The sequence below is a fragment of the Labrus mixtus genome, chromosome 3 (genome assembly GCF_963584025.1).
Source record: "Labrus mixtus chromosome 3, fLabMix1.1, whole genome shotgun sequence".
In the NCBI taxonomy this organism is placed as follows: Eukaryota; Metazoa; Chordata; class Actinopteri; order Labriformes; family Labridae; genus Labrus; species Labrus mixtus.
In genome coordinates this window covers 25,112,728-25,136,447 of record NC_083614.1, presented here as the reverse complement: position 1 = coordinate 25,136,447, position 23,720 = coordinate 25,112,728, and the positions used below count along the sequence as shown (strand labels likewise).

At 39.3% G+C, this 23,720-nt stretch overlaps 1 protein-coding gene across 2 annotated transcripts in view; it reads left to right on the top strand.

Moving 5' to 3' along the window:
• fcho1 (FCH and mu domain containing endocytic adaptor 1) overlaps positions 1–23,720 on the top strand; it is a 53,543-nt gene that overhangs the window by 7,872 nt on the left and 21,951 nt on the right. Inside the window, exons 1-3 of one of the 2 annotated variants that reach the window (XM_061034173.1) lie at positions 2,018–2,034; positions 5,135–5,185; positions 20,414–20,505. In XM_061034173.1, coding sequence (XP_060890156.1) covers positions 5,159–5,185; positions 20,414–20,505 — 119 coding nt within the window. In that variant the 5' untranslated portion in view covers positions 2,018–2,034; positions 5,135–5,158. Of the gene's footprint in view, positions 1–2,017; positions 2,035–5,134; positions 5,186–20,413; positions 20,506–23,720 lie in introns of those variants that run through there. The other variant, XM_061034172.1, reaches the window with a different exon arrangement.

Genomic DNA, 23,720 nt, shown 5'->3' with positions numbered 1-23,720 from the left:
CTTTAAAAGTCTGTTTTTTTCCCTTGAAAAAACTCTGTAAAGTCTTGCTCTAATAACAGGCTCAGCAGTGAGTCATCTCAGGCTGGTGGACGTAGCAGAGGGGTGCAGAAGTCTCTCTGTGGTGTTGAAGGGGAAATTAGGCCTGACACAAAATGATCTCTCCTCCACGCTCCGGCAAATCAGGTTTAAAACTAATACTGAAGGACAGACGAGTCGATCTGCAGTGCAGCAGACTTCTCTGTGATGCTCCAGTCTGTTTGTCCTCATCCTACCTTTCACTTACAATAAGAAAAAGACTGACTGCAGTGCTGGGCCTTCAAAAAGAAATGACTTTGAAGATGTTTTTTTTTAAAAACATGGATAGGCCTTAGGGCTTCAACAAGTGATTATTTTCTTTACTGATTAACCCATTGATTATTATTTTGAATGATTGACTTAGATAGTGAAAAATTCCCCCTCACAGTCAAAGTCCTCAGTGTAATGTCTTCAAGTATTGTTGTTTTGTTGGACCAGTAGTCCAAACCCAGAAATGCGTAAAAGATAATCAATTCAAATCTTCATAATTCAGAAACTGGAGCAAAGAAATGTTTGGCTTTTTAAAACAAAGAAATGTCAAGCTTGTTTTTAAGCACTTTGAATCAGACTGAAAAATCTCAACAGCTCTTAGAAAATTGCCAGGAAAAAGTTTACAAATATTGATGCTTCCACAGATAGTGAATGTATTAAAAAAAAAAAACCAGGTTGCCAGCATAGACTGTAAATAATAGTTGACGAAGCCAGAGTGACGTCACCCATTTGTTACTTCAGGAGACTTTGGAAGCCCATCGATGGCGGTCGCTGTGCTGGAGTCAGTCAGGGTCAGTCAATCAGGTCAGCTTTGAGCCTTAGGGGGAATGACTCTTAATCTTCATAAAATCAAATGGATGACTTATAAATAAAAAATTCAACAACAATTGGCTAGATTTCATTTGAATATGGTACAGATAATACACAAGAGGCCACAGGTGGGATGTGAACCCGGGCCGCCCGCTTGAGACGACAGCCTCCATACAAGGGGCGCGCGCACTAACCACTGCACCACCAGCGCCCCTACCTGCAACATTTTTGATGATGATGACATTTGGCTGAAAGCAACACGGTGCCAAAGTACAGACTAGACTCAATCAATCAATCTTTGTTATACAGCAACAATTCATAACACTAATATGGGTCAGTACGTAAGGATGTAAGGAGCATCCCTAGTAAAGATGAACATCTTTAGCATGTAAAACACAAACTGTAACATAATTCTCTTCAATCATCCATCTTGTTTATGCAGCAGCCACTTTTCTCTATCCTTATGCCTCATTTGTCCAACTTGTCCTTCACCTGTTTGGAGGCGTATATGTTTACTGGTCTAATTCTGCAACATGTCTGGTCTTGTTTGCAGTCTTACCAATCACCTCCTCTGTTTCTCACTGCTGCCTGTCCTTTATTTTTCTTCATGCCATTTCCCATCTCCCTCCAGCTTTGCTCCCTGAGCGTATAACAAATGTGCCTGTTCAGAGGTTACTGAAGCATCTTTATTCTACACTCGGCTGTGTCATTTCATTTAACCCAGATCCATTTATATTTTTTTGCTGTTTGAGCCCAAGTAGAAGGCTGTTTCCAGGCAATTTCACCAGCAGTGTTAGGACCGACATAGGGGGTAATTTTTGATCAACCTCTCTCATCTCCTCTCTCACCAAAAGGAGAGACAGAGCAGGTGGAGGTGGGGAAGGGACCGGAGTTTGTGGAGACCTACCCTCCATCACATCTGTCTGAGAGACATCTGCTAGCAGCTCTCTCTATCTCACACACAAATAGAGTTAGAAAAGGGAAATAAAAACAGAAATGCTTAGTATGGGTGTGGAGGATGCACCATTAATTTCCTGCAGGAATTAAATGGGCTGTGAATAGTTTTTCTCAGTGTATGACACCCCCCTTTACTTTGGTCTCATTTTTCATGGCTGCCATCTGTGTGTTGTCAGGCGGTGCCAGAGAGCAGGAGTAGAGGTTAGTGTGTCTCCATTGATAAGAATGATTACCTCGACTCCTGAACTGACCCAAAGTCTGCCTGTGGAAGATATGGTTTTCATAATATTTTTTTTTTACATTATTAACCATTTAACTTTACTGCTGCTACATCTCACCATGCTCTCTGTTTGTTTGTGAGAGTTTTTGACCAGTCATACAATCATCTACCAAAAACAAGGGTAAATCAAGCTTCAAGCATGAACTAGTAAACAAGGTTCAAAATATAGTATGTATGGTTCTGAACTGCAGAGAGTAAAACAGAGAAACTTGACATTCTTGCCCTGTTCTTGGGATGGCACGTTGGTCTGTTTTCAGCAACCTTTGTACTGCCTTCAATATGCCTACAGCTTTAGGATGGTGTCTGTGTAGGTTCTCAGTCATCCAGGCCATGGTAATTTGAAGCTTGATCCAAAGGAAGGCAACTGGAGTTGATTTAAGAATTGATAGACCTAGGAAGACCTTAAACCAAGTCGGATCAAGCTTCCAATAACTATTGGATGGATTGCCAATTTTTCTTTTTGCAAACATGTTCTGATCTCTAGGATGAATCCTACCAGCTTGTGTGATCCTCTGACTCTCCACCAACACGAGGTTCACATTTGTGATTGGAGTGAAATGTTGTATATAAAGGAGTCAGCTGATACTACTTGTCCATTAAAGGCCTTACAGAGCTTGCATATCAGTTTGGCTCTTTAAAGACCTGTGGCATTCCCATCAAACTTACCTGTACTTTTTATGTGGTTCTAATAAACAAATATAATCATACTGGCATGTTAAACTGGGGCATCTGTGTCATCTGTGTCATTGATATGCAAAACTGATAAATATGGCCTCATAAAGCTAGTAGCATGGCTGTAGTCTTTTAAGCAAATTTTCATGCCAGCCTTCTCTCGGGTGAGCTGACATGTGGACACAGCGGTTAATATTAAAAGCTTCACCCCCAGTGAGGTGAGGGGGTTTTCCACTCATTGGTTTTTACTTTGAATATGTGCATGAGTACACACACAACAAGACCCAGATCTGCGGGGGCATTTAATTTCTGAATAAAAAATGATCTTGAGCAAGAGGAACCAAGGTCACAGTGTGTCCCACTTCTTCGCTGCTTGTTTGCCTCAGAGCTGATTTCAGCTGAACGTTTAGAAGGAACCAGATGGAGAATGCTGGGTGTCAGCTACTTCCATACATCCCACCATGGCTGCTATCCACATGGGGTCCCAGAGCACACCTCTCTCTGTCTCTGTGTTTCTGGATCATGCTGGTTAAAAACCACGAGGATGAAAACAAGGACAAAAGCTTATCACTGTTGAACGATAAATAGAGTGCACTTAAATAGCATGTTTCGGTTTTTCTAACAATTCAAAGTACTTTAACGCTACATGTCAAATTCATACATTGATGGCAGGGTCTGCAATGTGCCAAACTGTCCATCACTACTTATCACAGTAACACAAATTCTCACCACGGTGACAGTGACGTCAGGTATAACTTTGGGGTTCAGTGTCTTGCCCAAGGACACTTCCACTGTTGAAGCTGACGATGGAACCTGCAATTTTTGATTGAGAGATGAACCACAGACGCCCAATTTTAGTTCCCCTGCCACATTACTTAATGGAAGTCACAAGTTATCAAGATAATACTTCTATCTTTCTGTATCTTTGTCTCCTCTGTGGAGGACTAACCTGAGCTGCCAAACAGAAACGTGTCTGCAGGGGCCCACAGTCCCACTGCTGAGCTAATTAACAAGGTGTGAGCTGTGTCTGTGTGTTGTTTCTTTCTCGGTGGGTTGATGCTGCTGCATGCCAGGTCACCTGCCTGAGCTGTGTCAGTGCCAATACAGAGAAAGGGCTGTTGTCAGCACGCACACACACACACACACACATACACACACACAAGGGCAGCCCTGGGGAGACCATTTTTGGGCAGGACCAGATTCCATTGCTTTACATGTGTTGGCGTGAGTGAGTGAGTGAGTGTGTGTGTGTGTGTGTGTGTGTGTGTGCGTGAGTGAGTGTGTGTGTGTGTGTGTGTGTGTGGGGGGTCAGAGGGTGCATACTCAGCAGTGTTTATTCCCTCCTGACATTAGTAAATTAAAAAGCTCCTCATCCATAAACTCACTGCCTGAAGCAACACTAACTTTAAAAGTTAAGGTGACCCTAACCCTTACTTTGTGGTTTTATCTTTGTGATTTTGAAGGTTAGAGTTAGACTTCGATAGTTTAAAGCAACATTCTGTAACATTTTGTTGTTATGAAACACTCATTTTTAATTGGGAGACTGGAGCCTCTATCAGTTCCACTCTACACCCTGAATACCTTTTCTTTTTATGCCGCTCTGTTGTTCTTCATGTTTTAAAAATACCTGTGTTTGCTACATGTCTCTTCTGAATCCAAATGAAATCCCCCCCAAATATATTTTTCACCAATAAGCTGTAGGTATAGCTGAATCAATTATGCTGCTCTGCTCACTAGCATCTGTGGTATTTAGTTGCAGATACAAAAAAAAAAAAGGTTACAAATGGAGCTATTCAACAACAGCTTGGGACATAGACTGCTCAGCCAATCAGAGCCGAACTCCACAGCTTCTAGTTTCACAAGTTGTGATCCTCTCCTTGGTGGTTTCCTCTGTAGCTCGGCTGGTTCCCTCCATCGATTTATCTCCCCTCACTGTCCTCCCCCATCTCTCCTGTCACTCCTCATCTGGGCTTCCTTCCTCTGCCCCCTCCATCCTCTGAGTCAATCCTTTGAAGTCTTTTTTTAAGCTCTACTCTGTTCTCCCTCAGGAGCTCCCTTCCTACACTGAAGGTGTCTCAAGAGGAGCTGCTTTAAAGTCAGGACTTTTTGAAGGTTTCTTTACTTTGCAATTTGCAGAGACTTCAATACAACATTTGATTGTCTAAGGGCAGAGATAGGCTGAACGTTTTACAAATTATAACAAGGAACCAATAGCATCATCCTCTAGGTCTATTTAGAAAGCAGTCAGGCTATGATGAGGGGAATAAAATGAGGTCAGGCAGATTAAAAAAGAAGTATCACCCTCTTCTTCTCTAATGTTGTTTCTTCTTTTTGTCCTTTTCTTTCCAGATTGCTGTGAACTTCTGTGTGAAGATGGCCTTCTTTCAGAACAATTTCTGGGTAAGTGTCCGGATTTTGCCTAAAAACGAGACTTTGTATGATAATGATGGCAATTATACAACAGATGCCTGTAATGGCTACATCGATCAAGCTTTTATGCTCAAGCTTTAACTGCCAGATATACTTATTCATGTAATTATAGCCTAATTATGTGTCACTGAGGTTTCATTGCTTTGCAGCCAATCTTCTGGTCACCTGCTGCTCGTTAGGTACACACAGGAAGCGCTTGTTTTCGCCCTCTTTTAAGATGACTCAGGAATAATAGATAATAATCAATATTGTTTCAAAAAAAATCCTGCCAATGACAACAATAGTCTAAAGTAGGAAAAGTTACCTTTAGATATGGAACTATCTGACCAAGAAACAAAATGTATTCAGACAGCAAATTTGACCACTGAAGTGCATGTGTATGTTTGCCCTAAACGACACACTACTACTGATCACATGCTTATTTAAGCCTGGTCTCAGCAAATATTGATATTGACACCAGTTTTTCCATATGAATAAGAACAATCTAAGAGAATACTAAAAACACATTTTAACATAAGGTTGTAGAGTGCAATATCACATTTGGGTTTAGCAAAACTTGGAGTTAAATTTACACCTAATGCTGGACAAAATGTGCAATTTGTTTAAATCGATTTGTTCAGTAATTAAAGAACTCATTATTAGTAATTATACATAGATATTTAAAGAGCAGGATGGAAATCTTCTTTTATCCCCCCAACAGCACCCACATCCCCCACTGACTGAGCTGTAAGCTGTTACAATGTCTCTTTCTTTTCCCCACTTTCTCCTCTACTCCTCTTTGTCCCTTCACACCTGGTGGATCTATTTCAGGTGTGCCCTACTTCTTCTAACCTGCCTCATCAGACTTAAAAAAATCCTCTTTAATATTTAAGCAGTTGAACTGAAATGAGTCTGACACAAAAATGAGAATAAGGGAGTACAATGAGCACATATCCCATTGGTTTAGAACATTAAAGGTTATCATGTAAGATAATAGTTATTTGAAGTGATCTCTATCCAGAGGTCTTTGAAAGATTAGGAGGATTACTTGCATGTAGATCATTCTCGGCCCACTGACCAATGTCAGATATCTAGTGATGCATCCAATGAAATCCGCTCTTACCTGAGGTCCTGAAAGGCGTTGAATTAAGTCCTTTAACCTTTATGGTGGATCTGCCATATTGAGGAAGTGAATTTTATTCTGCTAAGAAATCAGATTTGCATTTTGACATTTTGAAAGAAATCAGATTTGCATTTGACATTTTGGAAAGGTTGCGGAGTATACCATTTACAGAAGCAACATGACTTTACCAAAGTAACCACAAAACCTCAAAATACCTAAAGCTGTACAATTCATCAAGAGTCGCATCCCTATGTGGTTGTATCTACTATGTAAGTAAAATTGTCCTTTTTTAAATGGCAGCAAATTGGCCATTTTGTCCTTGACACCAGTTTGTTATTGGTCAATGGTCAAATTGCCTGAGATAATAGTGCATCAACATTGAGCCTGACCACATCTCATTTTCAAGAACTCCAGGCCAATGGCAGTTTGTACTCTGCTAGTTTTAGTCTGAGGCAATTGCCATTTTTACACAATGACTGTTGTGATATGCTGTCAGCTTTTGTTTAAATATGCAAAAACAAAGTTGATATTAGGGATGTGTGCATTTATTCCACTTAACAATTAAACATTTTCAGCAACTCTAGTCAGAACTAGAATATCTAGTTGGTTGAACAATATTATATTTTTTATTTTTTATTCATGTTGGCTCACAATGCTGGTTAAATCTTGTGTCTAAGCTGCCAGGGCTGTAGCTCCGGTCAATGGACCTTCTCTCCTAGCTCTAATGCCTAGATGTAAACCAGCAGAGTGGACGGACGGCCTCTGTAAAAGCAGCGCAGATAAACTGGCATATAACCACTCGTCAGGAGAAATGCGTAACTTTATTCATCACAGTGATGTGGACGTTAACCTTCAATGAGGACCGAAAGGCTGTTAGTGCTACCATTGCTTACATTAGCTACACTATTAGCCACACTAGAGGCAAACCAATTCGACATTGTTTATCTGAATAGTTTATATGCACATACAAATCTATATTCGATGGATAGGTATGATTTTTCTTGTTGTTTAACATCAGGCTACGACCAGTGGATATTGCAGTATTTGTGCAATGGGCTCAGTAAAACACCAGCAGGTCTGCAGGGAGGGGGAAAAGGCAGAATATGAGAGCAGTCTGGTGTGTCAGGACTGAAGGCAAGTAGACAGAGAGTTATGCAGCAGAACTTCAGCCAGAAACCAAGTCAAGGTCAGAGGACTGCTGTGCTTCTGTGTCACTGAGATGACACTTAGCCTATCTCTGAAACACAACTAAAAGATTCAAATTTAACATCAATAATTTTTTGTCATTTATGAGCATGCATGTGTGTTTGTATATTCAGAACCGTGTTTCCCACCCAGCCTGCTTCAAGACATGAATAGCTGTGTCGTACAAATCATCCTTTCAGTTAATTAGTATCACAGCCGCTTGGGAACAAGTCACACAGAGCCTCGTCTTGTTTGGCTCAAGAACATTCACAGCCGCTCACAAAGCCTCCTCATAGCACGCTGTCCTTTCCCATTAACTATATAAGAGCTTTTCTCATGGCCCACAGGGGGAAGCCCATCAGCTATAATTAAGTACATCCTCAGTAAATTAAAGCACTGTTGAGTCCGAGAAACTGAATTAGTTAAAGGATTGGGGATCTTTAGTTTTTTCTTGGAACTAGATTTCTCTTTTTAAGAAGGCATTTATTCAACACAATCGGATTTAAGAGATGATGGTAAGAGGTTTGTTTCCCATAAATGATAAAGGAATGATCTTTCACGATCTGAGCAATCCAGCACACACCGGGATTGTTCAGATTGACTTGAAAGTTTTATGCATATTAAACATTGGAGTGACCAATGCTTTCAGTATAGTGGCTTCCTCAGGTTTGCTCTCCACTTTATTAGCGTAAGCGTGTGGGTTTTCAAGACTTTTTCATGTCACCAGGACCAAAATCTCAATACACAAAATATCATTTTTTAAGATTTATTTTTGGGCTTTTTGTGCCTTTAATTGAGAGAAAGGACAGTGGATAGAGGTGGAAATCAGGGAGAGAGAGTGGGGAATGACATGCGGGAAAGGAGCCACAGGCTGGATTCGAACCCGGCCGCCCGCGTTGAGGACTACAGCCTCCATACATGGGGCACGTGCACTAACCACTGCGCCACCAGCGCCACCAACTCAGTCATACTTTTTTAATGTTCACTGTTCCTAAAACTGCTTCTGGTCCATAATATGAAACCAGATAACCATTAAGGCAAAGAAAAGCCAATGGTCTTGGACTCTCTTTGGCTCTTAAAGTCTCATGTTTACAGTGAAGTCATTTTCCATCCACCCATCCGTGATCCACACCAATTGGTGTAAGGGGACAGCACTTACCACTGAACCAATTTTTGAGGTTCAGTGGTCTTTGAAGTCATTTTTGTTTTTTTAAAGACGTGGACAAATAGGAAAATGTGCCACAAAACCCTTTGGTGGATTTATAAGGATGTGCATTCAGCAGCAACAAAGCATTTAGTGAAATGGAAATGTGGTGCATACACCCTTCCATCTTGTATATTGTGTTAAAAAGCCACAGTGAGGTTAAGACTCTGTCTTACACAGCAAACAAAAGTAAGCCTGAAAGCTTGTTGCACTTTCTTCGTGTTAGCTCCAGACAAATGAAAAATCTTTCAGTGTTTTCAGCCTGAGCCAGTTTTAGACCCCTGAATCTTCACCCACATCCTTCACTAGGTCAGTTATAAATAAGTTTGTTGTTGTGCTAATTAACATCTAAAAATTATAAATGGTGGAGAAGAGAATGATGCATCGAACAAGTTGATTTACTTTGACAAAAATAAACAATCATGAATTGGCCAGCTACAGATACCTAGTTTCTGTGTTAACTAAAAGGCTGCTGGGAGGTTGAATACATGACTAGTTTTGGGTTAGACATAAATACACAGGAATAAACACTGGGAGTATTTGGCTTACAGAATTGCAGTGCTTTACTGAAGGGCTAAAAGCTATAACAAGATAAAACAGTGAAAGAACAACAATGAAGTGTGTCATAATAAAAAGATTAAATTAAATGATGGGCAGCGACAGTGAAAATATCACTTATTTGAGCAGAAAGTGTATTTCTCTTGTTTCGTCAAAGCATCTTTAGGAGAGTGTGTGTCTTCAGCAGGAAGGGGGTAATGGAGGCTACCGCTCCTTCCAAACACTGTTAGTCCGAGTTTTATATTATCCTGTATTGCTGACCAGATGGCAGGGGTTCAATGCATGAGGAAAACAAAGCAGCCAATAGCTGAACATTTGACCTGCACTTCAAATCCGCCTTTGTTTTAGAAATGTTACACTTGGATAGGCATAAATAAGCCTTGGGCTTCAGCCTATTCCGTTTTTCATCATTAACTGTTTGAATATTATTTTGTGAAATGGTCCAGTGATAACAATTGAAGGGGTGTTTTTTTGTTTCTGTAAGTAGAATATTCAGACATGTTTTTGACTCTTTTTCTTCTTTGGTGGATGACCAAAATATACATCATTCAATCACTAGTAGAAAGTAAACTAATGTTTGGCCACTGATCTCTGTATTTACCATCTTTTTCAATCAGTAAACAATAGATCAATCATTTTTCTTCTCAATTGAGACACCTTTGGGCATTTGTGTGTGAACAGTTTTACTGCAGACAGTAGTCTCATTCTTGTGGGATTAGGCTGGTGGAAACTAGCAGCACATCATCATGTTTGGAATCAACATTCCCATCTCTGCATAGCACACACTTGTTTCCTCTTTCTTCAGTGTTGAACAAACCATGAACAATCCAAGTCTGATATCCAAGGGGATTTAAATGAACTATTTCAAAGATAACACTAAAGATAAGCAATCTGTTTGAGTCTGTACAGCATACAGTATCATTTCTTCTTAGAAACAGCCCTGCGGATAGAGTAGTGTGTGTTCACACAAAAGCACACATACAACGCCCAGTGGGTTTTTATTATTGCCTGGTTTTCAGTTTAATGATGCCAACGCTGCTGCCCTCCCATCACTTTGAGTCATGCTATTTTCTCTTGGGGTTACAAACCGTAAACAAACAGTGTTGAACTTTTTCTCCTCCCCAAGTTTCCCTCCCTCTCTGGCCTCTGTTTCTTCTTCTCTTCTTTTATTTCTCCCTCCTCCCATTCCCTAAATCTGCCCTTTTCCTTCTTTCTCTTTTGTTACTCTGTTGTTGTTGTTGTTGTGGATCTTCTGTGCCAAGTTAGATAAATAGGAACGATGGATCGGTATAAGAGTAACTGTAGTTGTATTCATGTGAAGGAGTGTAATGAGGTGTACTTAGAGCATGAATAATTGTGAACAAGCTTGATTCTTTTTAATGCATTTACTTGAAAGGATCAGCAAAAACAAAAAAAACTCATCAACCCATCAGTAAACAATTTCTTACATGACTTTTCAAGAAATAAGCTACATCTCATACAAGAAAAAAGCATTCTTCTTTCCAGGAACTATTCCCATTCCTTCTCTTCCTGAAAATAAAAAAATGTCTTTGACCAGCAGAGTTGGATCTCTCAGAGCGGCCCACACAGCAAATTGGTGTAGATCCATCAGAGATGACAGACTGCTGCTACCTGCTCCTGATGTTATTGACACCTCTCTGCTGTGGGACTGTTGTTCAGCTTAACCTGCACAGTCAGCAGAAAAAAGTTTCTGTTAGTCAGCAAAACTCACAGCAGCACTGACAGACCAGTGGCTAATGCTAAGCTACATTATGTGGCATACAGAGTGAGACCATTTTCAATCTGTATGATCTGCAGCTTGTCAAAACCATTAAATGTGAATGTAAAGTTGGGGTTTCTAGTACAGTAATGTCCCCTATGGAACTTTAAAAAGGAAACCTGGTATATTTGCTGACAGTGATGTATCTGCTTGCAACATACTGATATGATACATTCAAACATGTTAGAAATTGTACATATACATACATAACAGCTAACAAATATCTTAGAGCAGCTTCAGTGCTCTGCTGCCTTCGTGCAAACCACAGAAGCACAATTCTCTTTTTATCCACCTTGTCTTTTCTCTTTTGTTCTGCTCAGCTTTGCTCTGTACCGTTTCATACAACTGAGCTTTATTACAGAGCAGGAATGTCTTCACAGACACTTGATCCACTCTCAGACATGCTGTAAAGGCAGATTTGATGAATAGCCAGAACTAAAGGCACTGCTCTGGACATTGCCAGAGTTTGAAGCACTTTATTGTAGAGCCGGAGCCAAGCTGAGAAACACTCCAGCTTTTCTGTCACTAATATGATGAGATTAGAACAAAAGAGCTCTCCGAAGAAAAGCGCAGAAGTGTAGAAGAATCTTTTGCTACCACAGTTTGTTGAGGGTGAAGTAAAACATCTCATTGTGTCAAGATGAACAATTTGACTTTCTGATAAAAGAAAACTCTTAGATAAGTCGGTGCAACCAACTTCTTCTTGCAAGCGCATACTGTGCTAACAGATCAATCTGATGAACAGGTTGCACTGGTTTTCCTTAATACCCTGCTATTTTCCCCTCTAGATGTTGACGTGCAGAAGGTTTACTAATTGGATATTGATATGCCTGTACTTGTTTCTGCACCTCCCTTATATGTTCTTTGTGTGCAGTCTTTCCTTAGAAAGAATCCATGAAAACCTTCTCTTTAAACCCTCCAACACGTTCAGACACCTTGTTTAATTGTAGTTGCATTTATTTTAATTTAATTTTAACATGCATTTCAATGCCTTAAGTTTATCCAGATCTGGTTTGAGTGGTTTCTTTAAGTCATAATGTGACCCCTGACAGTTCAGTGCAGTATCTTTTTCATTGATATGATGTCTCAGTGAGAGGGGCAGCTGTCAATCATTTCACTCTAATTCAAAGTAAATGTGTCTGACAATGAGGAAAGCAACATTTGTAGGGCTCATATTGGTTTCTCAAGAGCCGTTTTCACATATGCACTCCGGATAATATCTAGATAATTGCAGAAGGACCCATCTGGAGATTCTCCCGACGTAGCCGTTCACATATGCTCCTCACAGCGGGGGACTTTCCCTGTCAGAGGGGAGGGGGGGAGGGGGATTTCCTGAGGTAAGACGTGATGTAAATAAACAACGCGGAAGTAGCGGCCGAAGCAACAGAGTCCACTACACGACGTTATAATGAGAATATTTCCCTTTATATCAATGCTATGTGTAATCCAATGGAATGACAACATCCACAAAAGAGTGGAGAACAACATACTGACGAACAGAAAACAGAATGCAGACGTTTGATTATGTGCACGGAGATCGTAGTGGTCGTGTGCAGACACTTTAGGCAGTCACTGTATATAAACGTTACTCGGGTCCCATTGGCTCGAATTGAAATCTCTGGAGTATATGCTGCTGCGTTCTCACATCAGCTCACTCTGATTTTCTGGGGATAAAATACTCGGGGTCTGGCCGGAGAAACTCCGGGTAAAGTCCGTGCGAAAAATGCGGCTGTTTGCGTTCACACATAGCCTAAAGCCCCTCCGGGTAGCCAAGTCCCCGGAGTTTTTCAGGAGATTTCTGTATGTGTGAAAAGCTGTCTTTTCTCAACCAGAACTTCTCTTTGGTTGCAATCTTTGTAACGGTCGAAACGTTGATTGACGGGAGATTTCAGCAGATATTCCCTGTCAAGTCTTTTTGTGGTTAACAGCAGAGCTCAGACATTAAAGGCAAATGTGCAGATGTAGATCTTTTATTTGTTAGAGTAGAGCAGCTGTGAAGCTCACCCTGCAGCACAGAGTTTAGTTCATCGCAGGTTTCCTCAACGTCATCAATTAGATTCATACAAGCCTGAGGGGAAGTCTGAAGATGTGTCTAATTAGAATCAAGTGAGAGCAGTTAGACAAACCAACCTCTGGGGATATATAAGACACAGACAGACCTTCATATAAGTGATAGAAAGATAAAGATTGAAAGTTGTGCCAGACGTTTTGGGATAAGTAATATCTTAAGTTGGCTAAGAGAGAGTGTGCTTAAAGATTCAGTAAAGTAGCAGCATAAAATCTAAGAAAAGACTCGCAGGCCTTGTTCAGTCTCAAACGTCCCTGCAGTAAAGCTTTTAAAACCTTTGTGCTACTAAAAGAATATCCTCATCTCACCCGCGGCACATTACTCTTCCATTTTATTAAAGCAGCTCTGAACCTTTCTGAGCAGCAATGAAGATGAAGTTAATGCTGCAGATCGACAGACGGGGCTGTGGTGGACAGATTTGGTTTTCTGTCCAAATTATTTAGGTGTCAATAAAAAAGCCACTTCTAAATGTGTAACTTCGACATTTCTACTGTGTTCTAACAGTATATCTACAGACAATTTAAAAAACAATGAAAATGTTTCTGTTCTGTGCCATATTGCAGACTTTTTCATGCAGTAGATGACGCCTGCCGCTTAAAGGAGGTCTAATAAACAAAACGGATGACCAACAGACACCAAATAAACCCAGGTCATTTAAAACGTCACCAGAGTTTACTTCAAACGGTTCACAAGTCTTTCCCTGAAGCGTATGTTGTTGTTACTCTTTTAACAATTAGAGAATTGTGTATGAAACACAAATGACAGTTGACTCATTTCAATTTAAAACAGTTAAAAAAAAGGACAGTGGCTTTGCATCCGCAGAGAATTAGTTATTGTTTTACCTCTCCATCTACTCTTCTTCCTAAGTCAATGTTCCTATCCTCTTACAAGAGAGAAAAAGTGATATCACAATACAACAAGCAAATGTAACAGCTGCCTTCTGTGAAGAGGCAAATCTGCATTGTTGCCTGTTAGTTATTGCTCAGTTTTTTTTCCGTGGGTATCATTAAGGTAAACTTTAGTGTTTATCTCACTGAAAAGAGAAAAGTAGAGCTGGTTGCTAGTTGACAGGAATACATTTTAAGCGATGTTGGAGATAGGATAAAGTACTGACTGAGTTTTAGGACAACCCAGATGTCCTTATAATGGAGCGCTGTCTGTATCCGATAATGTAACATATGGTCTCATTGATTGATCAAAATACAATTGGCGTTGATGAACTTGTGTTTAAGTTAAACTACTGAACATAATAGGCCTGAACTGAAGTTGTGCCTATATTGTTTTTAGAATAAAAAATCACAGTTTGTCTACATCAGGAGTCTTGTATTTCAGTCTTTAGCCAAACAAATATAAAAATAAAATATTATATATAGCTAGATATATAGCTTGGTTTTATTATTGTTGAATAAATACATAGACGTGTGTCTCCACAACATTTGTAAGCTTGTGTGTCTCCATCATTGACATGTGTTAAAATAACTGACCCTTGGCTGACCCTAGTTGTTGATCCAGGTTAATCTGTTTGTTCTCCCCTAAAGAACTAAACTTGGCTTTAAATTCAGCATTTGGAGGGTTTTGGGAGTGTGAATACTTCAACATGATGCAGATGTTCTGTATCAAAAATGTTTTGTTTTTTCAAAGAGATTTGGGATTGTAGATCAGGACACCTTATTTTAAAGTTAAATGGCCCTAACCATTTTGGTGATGATCTGAACAGTTGGAGGAAGGAAGAGAAAATCAGGGTTCACATCTCCTCCATTTGATTTAGTGAGATAAAATGATAATTTCCTTGCTGCTTACCATCCCCCTTAACAAATTTCCGCTGATCCCCAATAGCTCTCAGCAGTCTGCAGAAGTCTCAGTCTTCATGAGAAAGTTGTACAGATTTTACACCTCCCGTAGACCCCCTCCACCCCTCTCTTCTTCTCTCCCATCAGTCCCCTCATTGTGATGGTAATGGACTCCATCGTGCGTGACCAAAATGGTCAACTTAATTGATGAAAAAGAGATCACCAAGAGTGGAGAGAAGAGGGGGTTTGCATATATCAGACATGCAGGATTTTCATTCACAGAATGCCCAAAGAATACATAACGACACTTAAAGAAACTTGAAGACTGTCAGTGGGTTGAATCTGATCTGCTGTTAGATTGCATGGCATGACTCACCGTGTTCTAGTACCTGCTCACAGTTGGTTGATCAATCAAGAACCTTCACACTTGAACATGCACAGGATTAGTGCTAGAGCGTTCAGACTAAATAAGGACTTTATGGTGCACCTGCCAGGCTGAGGCATGTGTTTACAAACAATGAAAAGCATTACAAAAGGCAATTTCAGTTTTTAACCTGGGGCGACATGTTATTTTTTTGTTAGTTAGCTATAACTAACTCTGAATAGCATATCCTTCTTAAACAAAGTGCTGGGAATATTCTGTGGTTGTGATGCATGAAGTTCCAGTTTGGAAACAACAGTTTGTCTTTCCGTCTTTAATACCTTCCTACCGAGAGGCACTTAACCCCGTGTAACAATCATGTTATCTATTAATCTGCCAATCACCCTCCTGATTGATCCTTTTAGCTATGACATAACATGTTAAACAGGCTAATCACAATTTTCAAGAGCCTAGAGACTTTAAATCGCTTTTTTCATCCAACATTTAACACCAAGAAGTCTTTCTTTACCATCATAACATGACATCAAAACGCAGCAAATCCTTTCATTTAAGATTCTGCAACCAGCAAACGTTTGGCATAATGCTCGATTAATGACAGAAAGCATCGATCCCTATTCATTATAAATTATTATTAGGACTTATCATTAAGCCATCAAATCTTTGCAGCGTTGGCTTAAGCCCATGCCATAAACTGTATCAAACATTTAACGCATTGGTCTCTAAAGAGGCTTTAAGCCCAACGATGGCGTTCACCATATTAACTTTTGATCAATCTGGTAACAGACAAAGAGTTGGAGAAAACAGCTACACGTCCAGCTGTCATTACAGGATACACATCTGATTAAACAAATTAATGCAATATACTTAGCCTATGTCCAAACAGATTGGTTATTTTTTCAAAGATAATTTTTGGGGATTTTGCCTTTATTTGGATAGGATAGCTATAAGTTTGCTTTTCAGATATGCTTCTTGCTGTTATCAATATCAGATACTGTTTTCAAAACCATTTAAGCACTGTAATAATCAACAGTCTATGGTTGAGCTCTTTGAAGCACACAGCCGACAGAGAAGCCTGCTAGCTGTATAAAACACTGAAGACAGATGCTGTGGAGAGGCAGGTGTGTGTGAGTGTTTGTGTGTTTTGAGGGCTCAGACTGCCAGCTCACCTTTCTACTGAGAGGGTAGAGTTTCAACAAAAGCTGCCTGCAAACCACCCGTCATTTCACAACATTAACCGCCTGTTGAACTCCCGTCCACTGTTTATAAAGCACATGTGAAGGTGCAATAATACAAACCTTATACTAAATTTAAAAGGGAGAAGATAGTATTGAACATATACTCTATTTGATGGTAACATTTAAATCAGATCTTAAGCAGTGGCAGCTCTTCTCTTACAGGATTGTGTTTCTTGACTGAATAAAGCTGAAACATTAGCAGTATAACAAAAAAACCCATTTATTTATGAAGTTCTTATTTACGTTATTACCTTGATGGTATACAGAGGCATAAGAGACCATATCACCCAAATTACAAACACAAAAACATGTTATCTCATTCATTGCTGGAGGCATTTTGAACGTTATTGTGATGTTTTTGATCAGATGGCATTTGTCGAGATAAGATATCTGTGAACACACCGTTAGATTTGCCATGAGCAGGATTGATCTTGCGGTGCTCTTAACATGAAATATGACATTTGTAAAGCGGTTTACCACAGCTTTCATTAAAAAAGAGCTATATTTTTCTTTGATGTCAATTAACTGACCTTTTAAACGCAGCTGATCTGACATTTCTCTGCAGAGATGCAAATCTTAGCCTTAGCTTGTTTTGTAAGCTTTTTGTCATGGAAGAAGAGAAGCAGAAAGGCAGTCGTGTGCACATGTTGTCCTATGTAAGGACAGGTGAAGGAAAAATATTTTCACTATTAATTTATCCTCCTTACTTTCTTAAACAGTGGTAGAATCTATAAAGCGTTATTTATTTCTTATTTTTTTTTACAAATCCTGTCACAAACTTGGTTTTAAGCATATAAGAAGTTACTTCTGTCTCAGGTACGACTATACATTTACTATACTATACATACATTTCGAAGATATTTAGCAGTCGATCTCATAACAAAAAGACTTGAAGTAGTTGAGAACAAGGAAAATGAGATTGATACATTGTGAACTTGATTGATTATTTGTGTCTTCTCTCTTTATGGAGCAATCCATCAAAGTGTTTTAATGCTGGCATTACTGATAAAAGCGTACAACACTTAATTTGACTGGATGTCCAGTCAGATATAAGAAGTTTTGAAAGCTTTAAAGCATTAACCAGCGTATGGATGCTCACAATTTTAAATAGACAAGGCTCAGTGACATTGACTTATTCAGCTGATGTCAGCAGTGACACTTCTGCGGCTGAGCTTACTTGTTTGTTTTCAGTCACATCGTATCAACCTGTCTCTGACGATTCTTAGAACATACTCTTTTCATCATAAGTGCTATGAACCCAGTGTACCTGCCTGACTGTGTCTCTACTGTGCTTCTCAAAATGTGTGTGTGTGTGTGTGTGATGTGTATGTGTGTCTATTAGCATGAGTGGTTTTGGGCGACCCTTCCTTGGCATTCCAGCCATTCCCCTGGTACCTGGGAACAGGCCTGTTCTCCTCCGACGGGGTATTTTTAGGCCCTGAGAAGCAGCTGTCTGTGTCCACGTCTGCACACACAGCCTGGCCGTCTGTTGACTGAAAAATGTGGCTGAGCTCGAGAAATGACACAGCCCATTTGTAATGATGCAACCTCAGTCAGCATCTTTCAGGATTATGAAGATTTTAGCTAACACAGATGTAGTTTTGTGTAATTCTATGTGTGAGGTGATGCTGTAGTCTGAGGTAAATCTGCTTATAGCTGCAAGGCTGGCAACTCTTTTCTCAACAGCAGCCCTGCGCTGTGGTTTTCTCACTTCTCATGAGTCACATTCGCTTTGTGGTTCTTCTGCTCGACAGATGAACAACAAATAGTGAGATAAGTTTTCGGGGAGTGCAGCAGCAGTTCATGACCTCATGTATGGTAATTGAACTAAACAGTGAAACTTCTGCAAAACCCAAACTGTCAGGTTTGTCCCTCTGACGTAACTAACAAAGAAACTACATCAGCAATAAGCTTGATTGTTTCTATGTATTTTTAATGCCTGTAACTGCTGCCACACGGTGGTGTCAGACACAACGAGCACATTGACAGCATGCTGCTTAAAAAGCCTCTGTTTACATTTCAAATGACTCATTTTCACAAGAAGTGATAGATTTGACTTGCAGCAGGATGGCATTTTTTTCAGAGGAAACACTGACACATGTGCAGAACAAAATCAGACAACTTAACGATCAATCAATCTTTATTTGTATAGCGTCAATTCATAACAAGTGTTATCTCGAAACACTTGAAATAAAATGTAGGTAAAAAGACCTTACCTATTGCCAAAATCCACACTGAGTAATATATAATGTTTCTTACAGTAGCTTTAAGTGTTATTTAAACCTTGGCAACAAAAGGCCAAATGATCTAAAGACTTTCGGAGAACATGATTACCTCTTTGATTTGTTGATATTTACCAACATTTGTACAGCCATGCGGAATGTGAAGACAAAGGAGTTAAAGCACTTCTGGGTCTTTGTAGTAATCACACAAGTGCTCTTTGGATTTGCTTAAAGGGGCTGCAGTGGGGAACCTCCTGCAACTGTCCTTCAAAAACATCACACATTTGTGACCACTGCTGACAAAAGCCCTGATGCTGAGTTGGCTGCAGAAAGGTTTCAAGACTGATGCAGAGCTGGCTAAACACTGAAGCTTCCATGCCTGGACATGGCAGCCGGCACGCATGTCAACTCTAGGCAGGACGGGATGGGGGGGAGACAGCACTCTCCAATGTTTTGAATTTGAACCGTGGTACCCATTTTAAACGCTACGTGTCAGAGTTACATATTGCTCATTGAAAGGCCCATCAGTCTTATTTTGAGCAGAGGGATCCTACATAGAGAATATTTTCTGCAGATCATTTTGGGGTTTTCACAGTTACAGTGACTGAATTTGAATTGTTTCTATGGTTCTATTGAAACTCAACTGTTATGACATGACAACGGAAATGGAAAACACAAAACACTGTTGTAGTTGGAAATTAAAATGTTCAAATTAATTTAATGGATTTTCCTATAAAAACTCAGTGTGTGTCACGAGAACAATCACAACAAAGTAAGGATTAAAGGAGAGAGTTTTACATGCAGATTATTCATGTTAAATCAGTGTACTTCTTGTGTTGAAAGATTCAACAGAAAACTCAAAGCACATGGTCTTTTTTGATTCTCTAATAAACAAAAAACGCCAACCAGAATTTACATTTTTAGACACTTCAAGTCCATTGTTACTCCTTTACCTTTTCTGAAGATTATTTCCTTTCTATATATATTATCCACCAACGTTTACCTCTACCAGGGCCTAAAGGGGGGCACAAATACACAATAACTACTAAATGGAAATCCCAAAATGAAGATGTGAACATGTTTTCTTATTTAACAGTGTTGCCACTTCAGAGAATCATTTTGACGATATTTCAGTTTCTGTTTCTATATATACATATTAATCCTCCCAACAGACAAGTTTTCATAGCAAGACAGAACATATCAGGGATGGAGAGAGAGACAAAAGAAACACACAAGAGACAGACTGAGCAACCATAAAAGCAAACTTAAATAAAAACTGAAACTTGGATTTTTTTTTTGTCTTGTTAGTTTTTTCATTTTAATCACATAGTAAAACATTTTTTAAGGATCTGATGAAGGATGTGTTACTTAATGTATGTTAGAAATCAGTATATTGTTGTGTTTGTGACAGAGTGAGTGAAGGAACTTTAAACACAATCCGAAACTGGCTTTATGTTTTCCTTTATTTTAATGTTGTTGTAAGAGTGATAGTACAATTTTAATTTGTAGTGACTGAACATCATTGGCAAGATGTAATTAGGTTTGGATTAAAAACAACTGTGATATCACTGTACTGAAAAACAAACTCTCCATAATGCTGGATCTCCTTTGGGTGCTAACAGACGGTGTGTGTGTGTGTGTGTATTTGTGTTTTTTTTTTGCACCTTGGCAGGGGGAGAAGAATGCCGGTTTTGACGTGCTTTACCACAACATGAAGCATGGCCAGCTGGCAACCAAGGAGCTTGCTGAGTTTGTCCGTGAGAGGTAAGTTTTTTTTTTTTTTTTGTATTTGTGAATATCTGTGTGGGAGGGGAAGATGGTGATGGTGGAGAAACTCTACATTCTTGACTCTGTACAAAGAAAGATGCTAGCTTGTGCCAAGGTTGGGTGAAAGACTTCAAGAATACATTTTTTAAGTATTTCATGTCTCGGTGGATCTAAAGAGGTGTTCATGATTAATTCAGTTTTATAGTCCTGTAAGCAGAATGCAGATTTTAGAGAGAATTCTTAACAAGTCTCTCTTTGTTAAAACTGCTCCAGTCCTCTCTCTCTCTGCTCCGATCTCTGACCCCAGTCATCACAACGGTGCTACTTTTGAAGTGCACTCTCTCAAAAACTCACACAAGCCTGAATAGCTGGATTATCCTGCTGGAATACAGAGCTTTATCTTCTAACATGACTGTAACTGCTGGGTTTTAAAGAGCTTCAACATGGGAGGTGATAGCAGAGGCCTCTGGTTGGAAGTGAACATCTTCTCCATTTCCTGAGTTAAAATGTTAGATGACTCAGCGTCTTTGAACTGCTTGAATTGAAAAGAAATCCCCGGGTATAGGTCTTCAGTCATCAAACATGAATTCTTAAAAAACAGGAAAACCCTGTGTGAGTAAAGGTATTTAATGTAGAGGGTAACACATTACATTACAACTCCCAAAGTGCATTTCATCAAAATGCATCCAATGACCCAGCTTCAAACTCTGTGTTGTGAACTAAAATCTTCCCTTTGGAGTTAAAATAATTACAACAGCTTTGACATTATTCAGGTTGTTTAAAGAAAAACATTCAAATGGCAGTACAGACATACAAACAAATACATGAAACCAGCAACCCCTCCTTTTGTAATTTTATGGACTATTGTCTTAAGCCCTCCCGTGTGATACAAACAATGTCATTACTAGACAGCAGTAACTGTACATGATAAACAGGATGTGCATGGAGCTGAAGTTCTGATGATACTCTGCATTTGAAGGGTGGTGTCTTTGCTTCTGGCCTTAGTATTTAGCTAGCTAACTAACTTTAATCCCCTCAGTAAGCTAATGTTAGGGTGATGGGCTAGGTAGCTCAAACAGACTTAAATCTACTGGCAACCTTTGCTGTTTCTTCGATGTGAGTTAGTTATAAAAGAGGAGACTGCTTTTGTTTACTAAGAATGATAATTGATTAACCTACAAACATTACTGTTATTAAAAAGGCTGAAAGCTTGACAGGCTAACCAGTAGTCGACAAGAACGGCAGACAATAACCTTACTAAAATCATTTTCACTAAGTGGCTTATTTGTTATATTAAGCAGTCTGTTTTCTAATTAATGATGAGCAGTGAGTGAATTTGGGGGAAGTAATGAGGTTCCCGCAGCTGGAATTTAACACACACACGCACACGCAGCACACTATCAGAACAGTGATATAATCCTGACAGACCTTCTGTGCAAATTCCTCACAGGGGGAAATTCACTTATCTGCAGGGACAGAAACAGACAACAAATCAGCAGTCAGGAAATGAAGAAGGGGCATTGTGGGTAAAATAGTGTGCCATCCCACGGGACAAAGTGAGGCAATTGTGTTGATAAATGTCCTCCATCTTTTTCTTGCTCCACTTGCAGGAAAGGTCATTTTGATTTAAGTTGTAATGTGAAACGGTCTTTTAAAGTACCAGGCTTCATGTTACATTATCTTCCCTCATCCTGGGTCTTTCTAATATTTCTCTGTTGAACTGCCTCTTGTAAAGGAGGGATCATTAAGTGGTGCTGAAATAACGAGTTTAAGGCTAAAACAATGATTGAATCAATTAGTGAAAGTAATCCTCAACTGGTTTGTTAAGTGGTCTATCATTTCAGTCATTTTTTAAGCAAAAAAAACAAACGCATCCTGTAACATTTCTTTAACTGTGAAATTAGCTTTTTTTTATGTCTTGTATGACCATAAAACTTTATTTGTTGGGGATTTGGAGTGCTATGTGGACAAAACAAGGCACATGAAGATGTATGGCTTTACTAGAGTGTGAATTCTACATTTACAAGATTTATTTAAAGTCATTTTGTGCTTTTCATAAGAGATAGGATAGTGGATAGAGTTGGCAATCAGGGAGAGAGAGAGAGTGTAGGGAATGACATGCAAGAAAGGAGCCACAGGTCGGATTTGAACCCGGGCCGCCCCCTATATTTCTTTTTCTAATTGAGAACCGTCGTCACTTCATTTATTTTTAATGAACAGACTTTTGTTACTCGTTTAATCTTTTTACAGGTTGCTGTTTTGAAAACTATAGTGTCTTAACAAATTGAACTTCACTCACTATAAATATAAGACTTTTAATTATTTATTTATTTTTTACCACATTTTGGCGATAATTAACAAAGAAAGTCAACATGTGTTGCAGAAGTCAACATAGTGGTACTCAAAAGACTCAAGATAATGCACATTAGAAAACTGAATCTATCAAAGAGATGAATGGCTGCAGAGTTATTCCAGAGCACACCTTTTTTTCCACACAGACAGCATTAGGTTCCTGGTCAAAATCAATGAACAATCTAACTGGGATATTTTAAAGTCATATTTTTTTCTGACAGAAACGGATTTTGATTAAAACATTACTTGTCTGTTATGTTATTCTGAAAATCTCAAATCGTCTCATATCGTTTGAAAAGTTATCATAAATGAATGATCCAAGCAGCTTTTGAAGAAATATGTAGTGTGGAGTCTTTGCAGGTGATGTTTATTCATATCTTCTTAAATTGACCATTAACTTTTCGATAAAGTTAATCTAAAATGAAAATATTTGTTATTTGTTTTTTCAGACAGAATTTGAGTTCCAGTATTGTTTCAGCATCACTTCTAAAGATGGATAGTGTCGGAACATGTGTTTGTTTGTGACTTTCAGTAGAAGTAGTTCAGCTCTCCCTCAGGACATTTGGATCAATGCCCCCCCCCCCCCCCCCCCCTTTCTCTTCAGGGTCTACAGATGGATATTAAAGTTTAATGCTCAGCCTTGGAAAACAAGTCCATTCATCATTTACATGTGGCTCATTGCAACACGGACCTACATCCATCTTTATATTTCTGGCTCGTGCTGGAGTTTGGAGCAAAGGAAGCAGTAGATAGAGAACATAACATATGAGGCCATTAGCAGAAGAAGTGCTATTGGAGTGCATTAGATTCACCAGTCTAAAGTCTATTACAAGATTTTACATTTTAAGGAACAAACACAA